Raw genomic sequence first — 16,620 nt, 5'->3', positions numbered from 1 at the left:
TCTTTAAAAAACAATAATGTTTCATTTAAGTAAAATGAGCAAACTTAAGGTTTTAAGGCACTTTCCCTCCAGGGCCCATAATTTTTTTCCACCCGGTAGTAGACAACTATTTTTTTCGACTAAATGAAGTTTTATTAGATAAATCGTTGATCACATGGTTCGTTTCACACATCACATCAAATCGTTTGTCATCACAATCAAAATTTGTCAAAAGTAATGAAATTTATGCCAAAAAAACATAAATAAAACATATAAATTCAACACATTTTTTTAATAAAAATCTTTCTCGATGATATAAAAAAGAACATCGACAAATTATGTTCAAAGAATTAATATCAAAACAGATGTCATAATTAGGATTGGCTACTTTAAGAAAGGGACAGAGAGATTTAATCCTCTCGCTCTGCACGTTTTTCTCATTCCTCCTTGTCAAGCCAAAATAAACTATAAAATGATAGTAACACAGTACATTGTAATATTCACTTTTTCCACGGTATCATGTCATTGTAAATTACTTATGTGAAATTGTAGTGGCGTGCGACTTTCAAACCGGAGGTCACGGGTTCGAACCCCGGCCCGTGCAAGTGAGTTTTTGTAAGTAGAGACCTTTTATAGTGGTACTTAAATATAATAACTTTTCGTATTATTGAAATAAAATATTTTATTCAAACAAACTTAATAATATAATAATTAAAACGAGTAATATCAATTAGTTTTTAATATTTATTCAATTATTTTAAATTATTTGAGCATGAAACATACTAGTTTTATTTTTATCATTACAATAGAAAAAAAGTATTCTTATAGATATTTTATTTTCAAACAAAAATAAAGCAAAAAGTTACGCTTAGATTCTGATGGCTAAATACCAAACAGCTACCGATACATTTCAATATCTGTCGAAATTTCCTAACCCGTTGTAACTGACAAAGAGTAGGTATAGATTTCGACGTAGCATGACGTAGCTAAGCAAACACGCACACATGCGTAACGTATAGGCCTGTAAGAAGGCACCATCATAGGTTTACCTCCGATTCCGTTACTACTCAATGGAGTTACGACTCAACGTTTATTGGATATTAACATTTTACGTAATTCGGAGCGCTGCGCGAAGTGACATAGGTCTTACCTCTTTGAGGCACGACGGCCATCTAACATTACTGGCATAAAGGATGCATTTATGACTTTGACGCATGACAGAAAGAGAAACGGAACTGCGTAAAATGGGCGTTTGCTGTTGAATTCATAAAATCAAAAATCGATAATAAATCCATCGGTAAAGGATAATAAGTTAATATTTAGTTCTTTGAAAGTTAAGACGAGATGAAAACCTTTGCTGTAAGGTGGGTTGTGCTGGATATGGATGTGTTTTCTAGTTGCACGAAGCTAAAACCGAAAAATGAACACGTAAGTTTGGATTTATTTTCTATCGAGAAAATTTTAAGCATTCGTGTTTCGACTACTACGAAATGTCTTATCATATAGTCAAGAAACATATATCCGAAAATCACTACTGTTTGTTTCCGGGGCTAGCCACTGCCACCTTTCTAAGATCCTGTTATTTTTCGATGCACGGCCTTAAACAGCCAAACAGATGATCGGTACTTATTATTATAATGTTGGTACCGCGACTATTTAGATGTCTCAAATAAGTTGGCGTATTTTCAGCAGAAAAATACACTTCTATTTTTTTTATAAAAAAAAAGACGGCAATTCAAATATTTTCAGTGGTTTTACTTTTTTCTGTTTCTAATATTTCAATTAACTATATTTATATTTCTTGCACCATTTTTGAGAAAAACACTATATATAACTCGTCTGGAAGGCTACTTGCTGGCTTTGGATTCAATTAAACGGACTCCCAAGGTCGTCCGTTTAAAACGAATCCTCAGCCAGCAAGTAGCTACTTCCGAGCCTCGACAATAATGTACTATTTTTGCAAATATTTTTTTAATCACTCCCATTGCCGGTCCTACCCTGACGTCGTCTTATCTACGACCGAAGCTGAATATACGGACTGGCTCGTGCCGACATTAATGTGTTAGTAAATGCGAGCGAGCAATCTGTGCAGGTACAGTCGCCGTCAATCACATCGGGGCGGCCGACGTGCTCAAAAATATCTGAACATGCACTTTAACGTCTTGGCAATAAAACCGTATTCAGATATTTGTGAACACCATGGCCGCTTTGATAGAATCTAATGACGATTGTACGCAACAATTGTCAAAAATCGGTTAGAACGTTCAAAACTCATCGAAAGTGCATTTATTTAATAAGTCATGACAAATGTACTAAAGTATGAACGCTAAGCACAAGAAGAAATCGTACATTGACCTGCCTGTTCTTTCCTGTCCCGCTCGCATTGCTCGCACAGTGGCATTGACCGCTAGCAACATGGGCGGGACAGCAATATTACAGCAGATTACGCACGTGCGATAGAGATAGGAACAGGCGAGTAAATATAAGAAATTCTTTGTGCTTAGCGTCCTTACTTTAGACGTTATAGTACCCAGTTGGCTGTGGATGAACATTTCGATATAGCCCCATGACAACAAACAATATCGTGCAATTATTTAGTAAAGCAGTTAGTTAAAATAAATTATCATAGCGTCGTGATCTTAAGAGGCCTTATATATTATCGATTTTAGTCGCAAAAATGTAAAATTGATAGATTTAGTCAATGAAATTGTGCACCCTTTGTTACGTAATAGAAATAACAAGTACTGGTATCTATTAGCACGTCATCTTATCTTGCATTTGTACAGATCATTTGTTTGAAAACTGACTCACTAAATTAGTAAAGATTTTTTTCTGATGGGCGTTTAGGTAAACGCGCGTAAAGCACTGATTTAGTCGAACTTATTTGTAAATTTCGTAAAGTTTGGACTGCTAAAAATGGTAATTTTGTATTACACATATCCTGTACTCCAACTTGCATAGACTACATTTTTGTTATATGATATTGAACATGAGTAAATGAAAGTTAGACGAAATCAATTTTCACCAAAAATTACTTCAAAACAAGTAAACATTTTTCGTGAAAATCGACTTAATTTCAACGTAATTTTGATACTTAAACAATCTACAACATTTCCTGAAACTGTTCTTGTACATCATTTTTTTATAATTTATAACTATAATTTCTTGACGAATTTTTAAAAACTGTCCCTTCTCGTCATATATTGCCGGTGACGCACGCGCGGTACCTTATTATTAAAAGGCAAGATGAGAAGACGTGTTAATAGAAACCAATACTTGTTATTTAGATATTACGTAACAAAAGGAGTACAATTTCAACAACGAAATCTATCAATTTTACATTTTGGCTCTAAAATCGTTAACGGAGCCTTAAGGCGTACTTCAGGTCCTAATTGTTCGTAGATCGATTCACCAAAACTGTCGCAATCGAAATTATTTCCACGACACGACATCGCACCGTGCCACGAAACGACGTCGGAGCGTGTGATTCTGTTTTAGCCTTTATACAGGGTGGCCAAATAAGAGGTATACACTTTATTTTTAAAATTTTATTCTATATAACTTAAAAAATATTAAGTATTCCTTGTTAAATATAATATGTAGGGTCAGCAATTACACATGGAAAATAATGTCAGACAATGTCCACTTCTAGCAGCATGGCAGATGCGAACCCTTTTCATCGCGTTTTTCATCACTTTTTCACACATTTCTGGCGTTATCTCAGCGACAGTGTTTCGAATATTTTATTTTAATTGCTGAAGGTTCGTTGGCCTATTAGCATAGACACGTCCCTTTAGATAGCCCCACAGAAAAAAGTCAGGAGCTGTTAAATCAGGCGATCTCGGGGGCCAGTCAATGTCACCGTTTCTCGGAATTAATCGACCGGGAAACGTTATTTTTAATGTTTCTATTGTTTTTAATGATTAAAACACGTTGTTCCGTCGTAAAACGCTCCATAATAAATTTGCCGTATCTACACAAACTAATTTTCATGCAATAACTGTCATATTTACCGCCAAAATAAAATGGCGGCAAAAAAAAAGTTGTATACCTCTAAGTTGGCCACCCTGTACTTAACACTAAAGATGCTATAACCATACCTCGCAACCGAGCTAGCAAATCTGTAGCAGTTGTACGTCAGGGTTATCACTACTACGCATAAACTAAAGTACAAAAAATATTTTTTCTTTGTTTTCAAACACACCAATATTTTCAAGCAGTGAAAATTCCATGTTAATATTTGAAAGAAATGCGTAAAAAAACGTGATTTTATAAACAAAATAACAGATACATTGAAACGCATCTAATATTGACATTGACCTGTTAATTTATATTATTTTGACACTAAATTAAACCGGGTTATATCGGAAGAGGGTCAACAAGGTTCTCGATCAATTTTATTAATCTTACATACAATAAAGTTAAAGCAAAATGGTTCATCAGAATCGCCAACCCTGACACAAAACTGTCATATGCTACGGTTTTGCTAGCTCCGTTGCGGGGTATGGCTATAACTTGTTATAACTAACCTGGTAATGGCGACGCGATGGTCGAACGCCCGCAGATTGGCGTCGCACTCGCCCCAGCCGGCCATGATCTTGTTATAACTAACCTGGTAATGGCGACGCGATGGTCGAACGCCCGCAGATTGGCGTCGCACTCGCCCCAGCCGGCCATGATCTTGTTGTCGATGAAGGTGGCAAACATCTGCGTGTCGAGGAAGCGCGACAGGAAGGGCCGGTGCCGCTGCGGCTGCTCGGACAGGAACGACGCCTTGTCGAAGCTCACCATGGACTCTCTAGTCGACAGCCACGCGTCGCGATCCTGAAATATTTAAGGCTCCGTTAAGCTTTGGATTCCTCCGAAAACGGTGCCGTCATATAGCGGCCGCAAAAGACGGCCGTCTTTACGGTGGCGACATGTGGAAAGTACCACGGCGTCATAACACACCGTCATCCACCAAGGTCAAAGCGGCAAATTTGAAAAATGTAGGCGCGATGGGATAACGTCCCATAGAAAATTTGAATTTCGCGCCTTTTCCTACTGACAAGATTTGCTTGATCATCTATAATTTACTTGGAGGATGAAATATCATCAGAAGAGGAAAATAATCGTACAGTCAGTCAACGCTATATAGCGGCCGTAATATGACGGCACCGTTTTCGGAGGAATCCAAAGCTTTAACGATTTTAGGCTTTGGATTCCTCCGAAAACGGTGCCGTCATATTACGGCCGCTATATAGCGTTGACTGACGTCACTAGAACGTTGTCTATGTAAACGAGATGGCGCGGTTTCCTAGACGGCGTTACGTTACGTTGATTGTCAACGTAACGTAAGATGACGGCCGTCATGACGGTGTCGATAGTTTCGTGAACGTTTTATTAGATAGCGGTGACGCCATTTTGAATAAATGACATGAGATTTGAATAAATGATTCCGTACTACGATTATTTTCATCTTCTGATGATATTTCATCCTCCACGTAAGTTATAGATGATAAAGCAAATCTTGTCAGTAGGAAAAGGCGCGAAATTCAAATTTTCTATGGGACGTTATCCCATCGCAACTACATTTTTCAAATTTGCCGCTTTGACCTTGGTGGATGACGGTGTGTTATGACGCCGTGGTACTTTCCACATGACGCCACCGTAAAGACGGCCGTCTTTTGCGGCCGCTATATGACGGCCGTCATATGACGGCACCGTTTTCGGAGGAATCCAAAGCTTTAGAGCCAAAATGTAAAATTGATAGATTTAGTCGTTGAAATTGTACTCCTTTTGTTACTTAAGGCCGTGCATCGAAAAATAACAGGATCTTAGAAAGGTGGCAGTGGCTAGCCCCGGAAACAAACAGTAGTGATTTTCGGATATATGTTTCTTGACTATATGATAAGAGATTTCGTAGTAGTTGAAACACGAATGCTTAAAATTTTCTCGATAGAAAATAAATCCAAACTTACGTGTTCATTTTTCGGTTTTAGCTTCGTGCAACTAGAAAACACATCCATATCCAGCACAATCCACCTTACAGCAAAGGTTTTCATCTCGTCTTAACTTTCAAAGAACTAAATATCAACTTATTATCCTTTACCGATGGATTTATTATCGATTTTTGATTTTATGAATTCAACAGCAAACGCCCATTTTACGCAGTTCGGTTTCTCTTTCTGTCATGCGTCAAAGTCATAAATGCATCATTTATGCCAGTAATGTTAGATGGCCGTCGTGCCTCAAAGAGGTAAGACCTATGTCACTTCGCGCAGCGCTCCGAATTACGTAAAATTTTAATATCCAATAAACGTTGAGTCGTAACTCCATTGAGTAGTAACGGAATCGGAGGTAAACCTATGATGGTGCCTTCTTACAGGCCTATACGTTACGCATGTGTGCGTGTTTGCTTAGCTACGTCATGCTACGTCGAACTCTATACTCTTCGTCAGTTACAACGGGTTAGGAAATTTCGACAGATATTGAAATGTATCGGTAGCTGTTTGGTATTTAGCCATCAGAATCTAACCGTAACTTTTTGCTTTATTTTTGTTTGAAAATAAAATATCTATAAGAATATATTTTTTGCTTTTTTTCTATTGTAATGATAAAAATAAATCTAGTATGTTTCATGCTCAAATAATTTAAAATAATTGAATAAATATTGAAAACTAATTGATATTATTCGTTTTAATTATTATATTATTAAGTTTGTTTGAATAAAATATTTTATTTCAATAATACGAAAAGTTATTATATTTAAGTACCACTAAAAAAGGTCCCTACTTACAAAAACTCACTTGCACGGGCCGGGGTTCGAACCCGTGACCTCCGGTTTGAAAGTCGCACGCCACTACAATTTCACATAAGTAATTTACAATGACATGATACCGTGGAAAAAGTGAATATTACAATGTACTGTGTTACTATCATTTTATAGTTTATTTTGGCTTGACAAGGAGGAATGAGAAAAACGTGCAGAGCGAGAGGATTAAATCTCTCTGTCCCTTTCTTAAAGTAGCCAATCCTAATTATGACATCTGTTTTGATATTAATTCTTTGAACATAATTTGTCGATGTTCTTTTTTATATCATCGAGAAAGATTTTTATTAAAAAAATGTGTTGAATTTATATGTTTTATTTATGTTTTTTTGGCATAAATTTCATTACGTTTGACAAATTTTGATTGTGATGACAAACGATTTGATGTGATGTGTGAAACGAACCATGTGATCAACGATTTATCTAATAAAACTTCATTTAGTCGAAAAAAATTGTTGTCTACTACCGGGTGGAAAAAAATTATGGGCTCTGGAGGGAAAGTGCCTTAAAACCTTAAGTTTGCTCATTTTACTTAAATGAAACATTATTGTTTTTAAAGAAACAACTGCATTCAAAGATTTTTGAAGTGAAAACTTCTTTAGCGGCGCTAGGCACTTTTTGAGGTGGGGAAAAAATGATAAACTCGAGACAGCGTAAGGCGATCATGTGACCGTAAGGTTTAGATGGCATTTAAATCAATCAAGAAAAACTCAATGACATTACATGAAAAAGGTTATAATCTTGTACGGGCTGAAATACGAGGATCTCACAGTATTATAACTTTATATCACTCAAATATAATTCAATAAAGCTACATCTTGATGAAATCGCTAATAAAAGTGAACTCTAGTACTGGTAACTTTACAATTTCTATTCGAATTTTAAACAATTAACGCTATAAATTTGAATTTCGAATTTTAAACAAGCTCACTGACCAGCAATTTCGGAACCAAAAGTTTTCAATAGAAAGGAGGATGGGTCAATTATACATAGTGCTGCAGACATTTTGGACTAGTCATTGAGTTTTCACTTCTGTCGGCACTCCCGGAATGCAACACGTTGTTTTTTTTAAATTCGCTTAGTCGCGCCCGGGAATCGAACCTACTTTTTCCACACTGTATAAAATAGCACAAATGCTTTTCTTCTGGTAACTTAAATGTTCCACATTTTTCAAAAAACTATGTTTTTATAACATATTAGACCCAGGATAGATCTAATACCTCTTTTCGTACCCCGGATAAAATGGTCGGCGACTAAAAAAGTAACTGAAACGTTACGTTATTAGGTTCACGATGCCGCGTTGTGCCCTTGCCTTCGTTGCGATATGTTTGGTAAGTCAGGAGACTTAAAAAATGAGCCATGATTTTGGGACATATTAACAAATATTTTTTTGAATAGGTATATATTAATTTTAGCGGACTTTAATAATTTACCAGTTAAATTAGATGTAAATACCATTTTAGTTAATCGTTAAAATGATATATTAGTAGCAGTAAAACACTTTATTGTACAAAAAGACACATAAAACATGAAAAAACACACATCCTTCGTATATGGTAGAATATATTTTTCACACTTATAAGTAAAAACCAAAACCGATACGCGATTGGGATACGCTCTTTTTGTATGGGATACAAAAAAAAATTCTCCTGGGTCACCAAGAAAAATCGACATATTAAAATAATTCAGTTCGTTTTTAAGTTCTAGTCAGATTGACTTTTTGGTTATTTGAGATAAATTACAATAACGCTTAGATTTGAAAAACATGATTTTCTATTTTGTTGCGATCGACCCGGGTAATAAAAATACGGCGAATTTGAACTTTTGTTTGTTGTCGTTGTAAAATGTATTAAAAAATAATGTAGGCACCCCTGACAATTGAAATTCAAAATTATCCAGAAAAAGCGGCCAAGTGCGAGTGGGACTCGCCCATGAAGGGTTCCGTATTTAGGGGATTTATGACGTATTAAAAAACAACTACTTACTAGATCTTGTTCAAACCAATTTTCGGTGGAAGTTTGCATGGTAATGTACATCATATATTTTTTTTTAGTTTTATCATTCTCTTATTTTAGAAGTTACAGGGGGGGGACACACATTTTACCACTTTGGAAGTGTCTCTCGCGCAAACTATTCAGTTTAGAAAAAAATTATGTAGGAAACCTCAATATCATTTTTGAAGACCTATCCATAGATACCCCACACGTATGGGTTTGATGAAAAAACATTTTTTGAGTTTCAGTTCTAAGTATGGGGAACCCCCAAAAAAATTTTTTTTTTTCTATTTTTGTGTGAAAATCTTAATGCGGTTCACAGAATACATCTACTTACCAAGTTTCAACAGTATAGTTCTTATAGTTTCGGAAAAAAGTGGCTGTGACATACGGACGGACAGACGGACAGACAGACAGACAGACAGACATGACGAATCTATAAGGGTTCCGTTTTTTGCCATTTGGCTACGGAACCCTAAAAATGAGTGTTTCAAAAAGGCACCCTGTATTCCTTACATACCTAAATAATCTCTTATTCAATAAAACATATAATTACTAAACACTGTGATTTATTTCAAATAAATGCAAATCGATCGGATAAAAGATATTAATACCTACCTATACAACAATGAATACGAGTACAGTCAGCTGCAATAATATGTTACACACCGAAGGCCGTTTTGCGGTAGATCATGTTAGATCTTATTTGTAGAGCCATAAGAGCGTGTCACATATTTTTGCGGCCGTCGAAGAGTAACATATTATTGCAGGTGACTGTACCTATGAAAAATTCGAGTGTTAAAAAGCATTTCAACCAAAGCATTTATAATAATAACGACTATGGACGCCTGCAACCCCAGGGGTATTGTAACCCCATAACAATAAGGTTGAAATTTGCATTTAGTGACCGCAAAGTCAGGTGAGCGTAATCAAGTAAATCACTTTTCATCATATTTTATCAAAAATAATCTCTTTTCTGTTCTTGTGCTATTTTCTTATTATCAATACTCTTAACTTATATGCTATATACGCTGCTGCTTCTATGCTGTTAACATCTTCCAAAACAACAATAAATATTCAGGTTTATTAATTAATTATTTTATTGTTTGCTATTATGAACAAGTAACAACGCCATCTGTTTCAATTTTTTCCGAATTTAAGTTTATGGCCGACCGCAGCGACCGCGTATAATGGTAGTTAACTTCTGTAACGTTAGATGGTGCTAAAAGGTCACACAAACTTCACGTGCGGCGCGAAGCGTTTCCATGTGTGCGTGTTAGCGGGGAGGGAAGAACTAGCGGGCGTGGTTTACGAAGCGCCAGACGCGGCTGCAGTAGGCCCTTAATATCTAAATAACAAGTATTGGTTTCTATTGACACGTCTTCTCATCTTGCCTTTTAATAATAAGGTCCCGAGCGTGCGTCACCGGCAATATATGACGAGAAGGGGCAGTTTTTAAAAATTCATCAAAAAATTATAGTTATAAATTATAAAAAATTATGTATAAGAACAGTTTTAGGAAATGTTGTAGATTGTTTAAGTATCAAAATTACGTTGAAATTTAGTCGATTTTCACGAAAAAATTTCACTTGTTATGAAGTAATTTCTGGTGAAAATTGATTTCGTCCAACTTTCATTTACTCTTGTTCAATATCATATAACAAAAATGTAGTCTATGCAAGTTGGAGTATAGGATATGTGTAATAAATAATTACCATTTTTAGCAGTCCAAACTTTACGGAATTTACAAATAAGATCGACTAAATCAGTGCTTTACGCGCGTTTACCTAAACGTCCATCAGAAAAAAAATCATTACTAATTTAGTGAGTCAGTTTTCAAAAAAATGATCTGTACAAATGCAAGATAAGAAGACGTGCTAATATATACCAGTACTTCTTATTTCTATTACGTAACAGAAGGTGTACAATTTCATCGACTAAATCTATCAATTTTACATTTTTGCGCCTAAAATCGATACCGGCCTCTTAACACCGCTATTACGGTGTATTCCCATTTGTTGGCGGTAGACAGATGGGAGTAGGTGTTCTCATATAAATCATTCCCATTCCCATTTGTCCCTGCCTCGTGTATGGCGGCGGTCCTCGCGGAACAAATGGGAATACAACATTGTTTTAATATTACAATATAGGTAAATTATTATTTTAAGTATCCTACTTAAGGTCGGTTGCACCAAACCGTCTCTCGCCGGTAAAGCGTTCGCCAAATTTAATTTTAGTTTCATGCATCTCGGCTGCGTGACGTTGATGAGTCTGTTAATAGGCTACATGACTAATTTTTTTTTATGGTATCAATCGATCGGGTTTGTTTTTAGGATCAAATGTCTATATGGGACCCATTGCATTAAAGTAACACAAAAGTCAGAAATTGTAGTCAAAGTCCGACAGTCGCACTTCACTCGCGAAACGCCCTATACAAAACGGCCAGAGGCCGTGACGTCATCGCCCACGTTGTAGTATGGACAAAACAAGAAAATTGCGTTTTTGTCTGTGAAATATTGCGTTTATGTATGCTATACATTTTTTTTTGGTGAAATGTAAGGAATCGAATGGTACCCTTACTTTTATCGTTTTTGGAAGTTAAAAAAAAACTTAAATTTTGAAACTTTCAGGTCCTGCATTTTTGTAATTTTTCAATATTTTATTTTAATATCCACATTATTGTGATAAATTGCTCGTTTGCTATCTATTTTACTAGATTTTGTTATAAAATTCAACATGTGTCAACATCCCTATTGCTACTGGCCCTTATCGTAATTCCCGCCGAGTTTGTTGCCGGTCCCATATTGGGATACCCTCCTCCAATTGAGGGGGGATTTAAATCTTCTCGGGGCAGAGGTGTAGGGTTGGAGCCGGTCTACCTAGCTTTATTTGACGTTCATAAGCGCATTGTAATTATGCCTACTTGAATAAACTATCTTTTATCTTTATCTAATGTATACTGTTGCTCGTCGTTGAGTGGCCCCCGCTTCAGCACCGGCCTCACGTTGTGGTCCCAAGTGTGTGTGTGTGTGTGTGTGTGTGTGTGTGTGTGTGTCGGCTGTACCTGGTCGGGCTGGATGATGAAGTTGTCGTACGCGAGGAACATGTTCACGAATCTGTTGAGGAAGCACTCGCGCACGGCGCCGTTGGTGCGCGAGTCCTCCTGGTACTGCTCCTCGTCGCTGAGCGGCCCCCGCTGCGGCGCCGGCATCACGCTGTCCAAGTCCACTTGCTCTATGTTTACGCCTGGAAACAAAACTCAACTTAAAATCCTTGCCTTTAGAGTTTAGAGTCGCACGAAGCAAGAAACCATAAAATGCAAGGAGTGCGACAGAGACGGCTACACTCACCCGTCCGCTTCACGATGTCGACGATGCGCTGCAGCGACGGGCCCGCAGACTACCGTCACACTCTAACACTATGCCCTCCAGTACGCGCGACAGAGACGGCTGCACTCACCCGTCCGCTTCACGATGTCGACGATGCGCTGCAGCGCGTCGAGGCGGCGCGGCGCGCGGCGCGTCGGCGAGCCGGGCGGGGACGCGTTCAGCGGCCTACTCTCGTCCCACTCTAGCACGTCGTTCAATGAATGCTTGCGACGAAGACCGCCTATAAGGAAATAGGGTACCCTTTAAACGTGTATCTCTAGCACGTCGTTCAATGAATGCTTGCGACGAAGACCGCCTATAAGGAAACAGGAAACCCTTTAAACGTGTATGGCCCGCTTAGCCTTTACGGACATTGTGATTGGATTCAATATAGTGTGTCAAAGGTCTGTTTGATTTCAAACATAGACAGAGAGAATCATACTATCTTTGTCTTACACTAGTACTAGCACCCAAAAGAAAAGGATGAGTATAGTTTTTTTTGTTTTTATTTACTGACAAGATTTGGTTGACCCAGATATATAGGTATTTAAAACGAGACTTATAGCTGATCAACCAAATCTTGTCAGTAAAAAAAGGCGCGAAATTCAAATTTTCTATGGGACGATATCCCTTCGCGCCTACAATTTTCAAATTTGCCGCCTTTTTCTACTGTCAAGATCTGGTTGACCAAGTATATTTATGGATGTTCGGTTCTCCTACCTCAAGGAGATATTAAAAGAAAATGATGAATCTTACCAAAAAGTTCATAGAACCTTTTTAGTTCAAAATTTATTAAGGATTATTTCTTTCAATGACACATTTTTCTTAACTCTAATATTTTGCTCAAAAATTATAAAAATAAATCCGTCAACCGGGACATCACATGCTAAAGGGGGTTATGTCAGGAGGGCTGGCGACGCTAGTGTGCGTGCCTAATGCAAAGGTATCATAAGTACCACATTAATTTTAAAAACCGGTCAAGTGCGAGTCAGACTCGCGCACGAAGGGTTCCGCACCATCAACAAAAAATAGAGCAAAACAAGCAAAAAAAAACAAGCAAAGAAACGGTCACCCATCCAAGTACTGACCCCGCCCGTGTGCTTAACTTCGGTCAAAAATCACGTTTGTTGTATGGGAGCCCCACTTAAAGCTTTATTTTATTCTGTTTTTAGTATTTGTTGTTATAGCGGCAACAGAAATACATCATCTGTGAAAATTTCAACTGTCTAGCTATCACGTTTCGTGAGATACAGCCTGGTGACAGACGGACGGACGGACGGACGGACAGAGGAGTCTTAGTCCCGTCCCGTTTTTACCCTTTGGGTACGGAACCCTAAAAACGGAATTAATTAATTTGTGTTTCCCACAAATTGGAACATAACTTGACTGAATCATGTAGGATGTAGGTTAGAATTTTTTTTAAGGAAGTTGGACGCAACTTCCTTTAAAAATCTTTTACCTAAACAAGCAGTCAGCAGCAGAAGTTGCTAAGCTGGCCAGGTGTTCAAAATTACCTTGACCCGATTTTATTCTCTTAACAATAAAGTCGCGCCAAGATCATTTTGAACACCTCGCCCGCTTAGCAACTTCTGCTGCTGGCAAATGAGCCAGACTATTTTAAAAACTTAATCTTATAGAACAGACATACTCTAAGTGTGTTCCGCGAGAATTTAGAACACTATGCTTTAGTCACAAAACAGATACAGTACAGAAATCAATGTACATACAAAGTGCGCTCGAGCAACGCACACATAGACACTGCTCACGGACACGATATCTCGGACCGGTTGGGACCAGTGCGAGCGCGAGTGTCAACCGCTTGAGACACGCGTCTGTGAACTTTTTTGTGCAATAATGGAGAAACAAAAAAAAAGTTATTATAACTGTTGAGTGGACGGTTGTTTAAATTCAACATTAAACGGTGAATTGTCGTTTTTTAAGCTACCAGTGGTTTCAAAGAGGTAAGTAGGTATCTGCTTGTATTTCGATGGTTCGTTTTAACGTCAAACAGAACAGTTAGGTAGGTAGGTAAGCACCCCGCCCCGGCCACTACTAGATACGAGTGCCACTACCACGTTAGTTTTTTGTGCATAAATCATAGTTGACAACCCTAGAGCGACCGCCGAGCGTAGGTATGAAAAGTGAAGTACATACATGTGATTGACTTCTGTACTGTATCTATTTTGGGCTTTAGTTGCCTCGAATAATTTTACTATGCCGCCACCGTATTGTAGGGTTCCATCAAGTATTTCGCTTTCCAAAAGGGTTCCGTCAAAAAGAAAAGATTGCGAACTGCTGTTATAGAACATACACTTAGAATAGATACACATACACATGTTTTTTTGTGGTAGTAATATATTTTCCGGCGCGGTTGTAAGTGCGCGATGCGTGTAGGTAGGTACTAGAATGAAATGACTGTGTTAGCCAGTTCAGAGCTCGTACCATGAGTCACTGACAGTGTCAAAACTGACATATACGCTATCGAGAACGTAACCTACTTTCTATACATCTCGCTCAGACTAATATGCGAGTACGAGCGAGATGTATAGAAAGTAAATTACGTTCTCGATGGCGTTTATGTCAGTGCCAAACTGATGGTAGCCGTACAGGAGTGTGCTTACCCGATGGTAAAGTGCAACTGGTGCTCATGTCACTCGCGTGTCTGTACGAAGTCCCGTTTATTGGCACGCCGAGTTTTGTAGGCTCCGTTTCAGGTCTTTGAATCTGGGGGTAAACAATATATAATTTAATTTATGTTAATGTAATTTAATTTAATTTATGTTAATGTAATTTAGTTTAGTTTATATTTAATTTTAATGTAATATTATAATGTAATGATCCTATGTTGGTCGAAATAAATGAATTATTATTCTCTTTATTTATTTATCTTCTTAGTTTAGGTTTTTTTACAATATGAATATAAAAGTAAAATAAAAAACATTTACAAAACAATAAAAAAAACATATAAACATATTATAAAAAAACCTAACCTAGGGTGCCGCCAGCAGCGGGGCAAGGCCCAAGCTACCGGTGGTCAGGGCTGCAGAGACAGGAACCGGCGGACTATCCGCGCCGTGTCCAAGATCACCGCCTTCTGCATCTGGCCCTTGATCCAACCACCTAGCGAGAGTCTCTCAAGATGTTGGTCGAGACTCTTCGCTATTAGACCGTTCGCTGAAACAACTATCGGGACAATGATCGTCGAATCAACATCCCACATGGCGGTTATCTCGTGAGCCAAGTCTAGGTACTTACTGGACTTGTCCTTCTCGGCTTTCACGAGATTCTCATCATGGGGGATGGTGATGTCAACGAGCACGGCCCGGCGTTGCGCTCGATCTATTATCACAATGTCAGGCTTATTGGCTACAATAGTCCTGTCAGTGATAATAGATCGATCCCAATAGAGCGTGGCACGACCATTCTCAAGAACTGGCACAGGTGAATACTTGTAGTACGGTACTTCGCGGTCCACAAGGCCGTATAGAAGAGCAAGCTGCTGGTGAATAATCCTGGCTACGAGATTATGTCTGTGCAAGTACTCGCCGTTAGCAAGATGAGAACAACCGGAAATGATATGCCTGAGTGACTCTCCGGGACGGCGGCATGCCCGACAAATGTCGACCGTACCGTCCTTCAGGATATATTTCCGATAGTTGTTCGTCATCATTACTTCGTCCGCAATTGCACAGGCAAAACCCTCGGTTTCTCCGAAGAGGTCCCCGAATCGTAACCAGTTCACCGACGCGAGCAGGTCCACATCGGGTCCCGTGAGGGCCTTGTAGAACCGCCCGTGTAGCACCTTACTCTCCCGAATTATTATTATTATTATATTTATAACAACAGATATGTCATGTATTCGCACATCGAGTTCTATAACTGTAATTGCATAATATTTGTTGTTCATATATTCGTATGAATTAAGGTTTATTCATTAGGTACCTACCCGATTTAACTCTTCAGTATGTAATATGTATAAGGTGCTTAACTTAAGGTGTTAAAGCAATTAATTTCTTAGCTCTCAGGCGGCGCTAATAAGTAATAACGATCCTTATTACTCACGCCACTCGCCTTTTTAACAACGGTTGCATAAAATACTACATATGTATTAACTTACTCGCCTTTTTGGACCTCTCTTAAACAACGGTTGCATAAAATACTACATATTCACTTACAATATAACAATTCATATTCAAACAAAACATATAATGTGTGAGCGGAAAGCGGTACGCTGTGGCGTTCTCACTTCTGCCCCCTCCCCTTGCTCGGTCCCTGGGATGTCCAATGCGTATAGTTTGTAGCTTTCTAGTAGAGCCCGAAGGCTTATCCTATTGTCTATTGTTAAGAAAAACCGCTCGTGCCACAACCACCTGCATAAAAAATCGGTACTTCGGTTACTGAGCGCCGGCGAGTCGAACGCTACAGAACCAGTCTAAAATGTGTCATCGAGATGCGTAACAAAGGCGCG

The 16,620-nt window shown here is 38.3% G+C and overlaps 1 protein-coding gene across 1 annotated transcript in view; it reads right to left on the bottom strand.

The window, feature by feature from the left end:
- Positions 1-16,620, bottom strand: part of LOC134662339 (DENN domain-containing protein 5B) — a 65,099-nt gene that overhangs the window by 35,746 nt on the left and 12,733 nt on the right. Inside the window, exons 9-12 of the mRNA XM_063518529.1 lie at positions 14,774-14,876; positions 12,244-12,393; positions 11,849-12,030; positions 4,592-4,803 (exon numbers count right to left, since the gene is read on the bottom strand). Of these exons, the coding sequence (XP_063374599.1) occupies positions 4,592-4,803; positions 11,849-12,030; positions 12,244-12,393; positions 14,774-14,876 (647 nt within the window). The remainder of the gene's footprint in view (positions 1-4,591; positions 4,804-11,848; positions 12,031-12,243; positions 12,394-14,773; positions 14,877-16,620) is intronic.

Source organism: Cydia amplana, chromosome 3 (genome assembly GCF_948474715.1).
Source record: "Cydia amplana chromosome 3, ilCydAmpl1.1, whole genome shotgun sequence".
Classification (NCBI taxonomy): domain Eukaryota; kingdom Metazoa; phylum Arthropoda; class Insecta; order Lepidoptera; family Tortricidae; genus Cydia; species Cydia amplana.
Note: the sequence above shows the minus strand (reverse complement) of the source record. Positions and strands in the feature narration are given on the sequence as shown.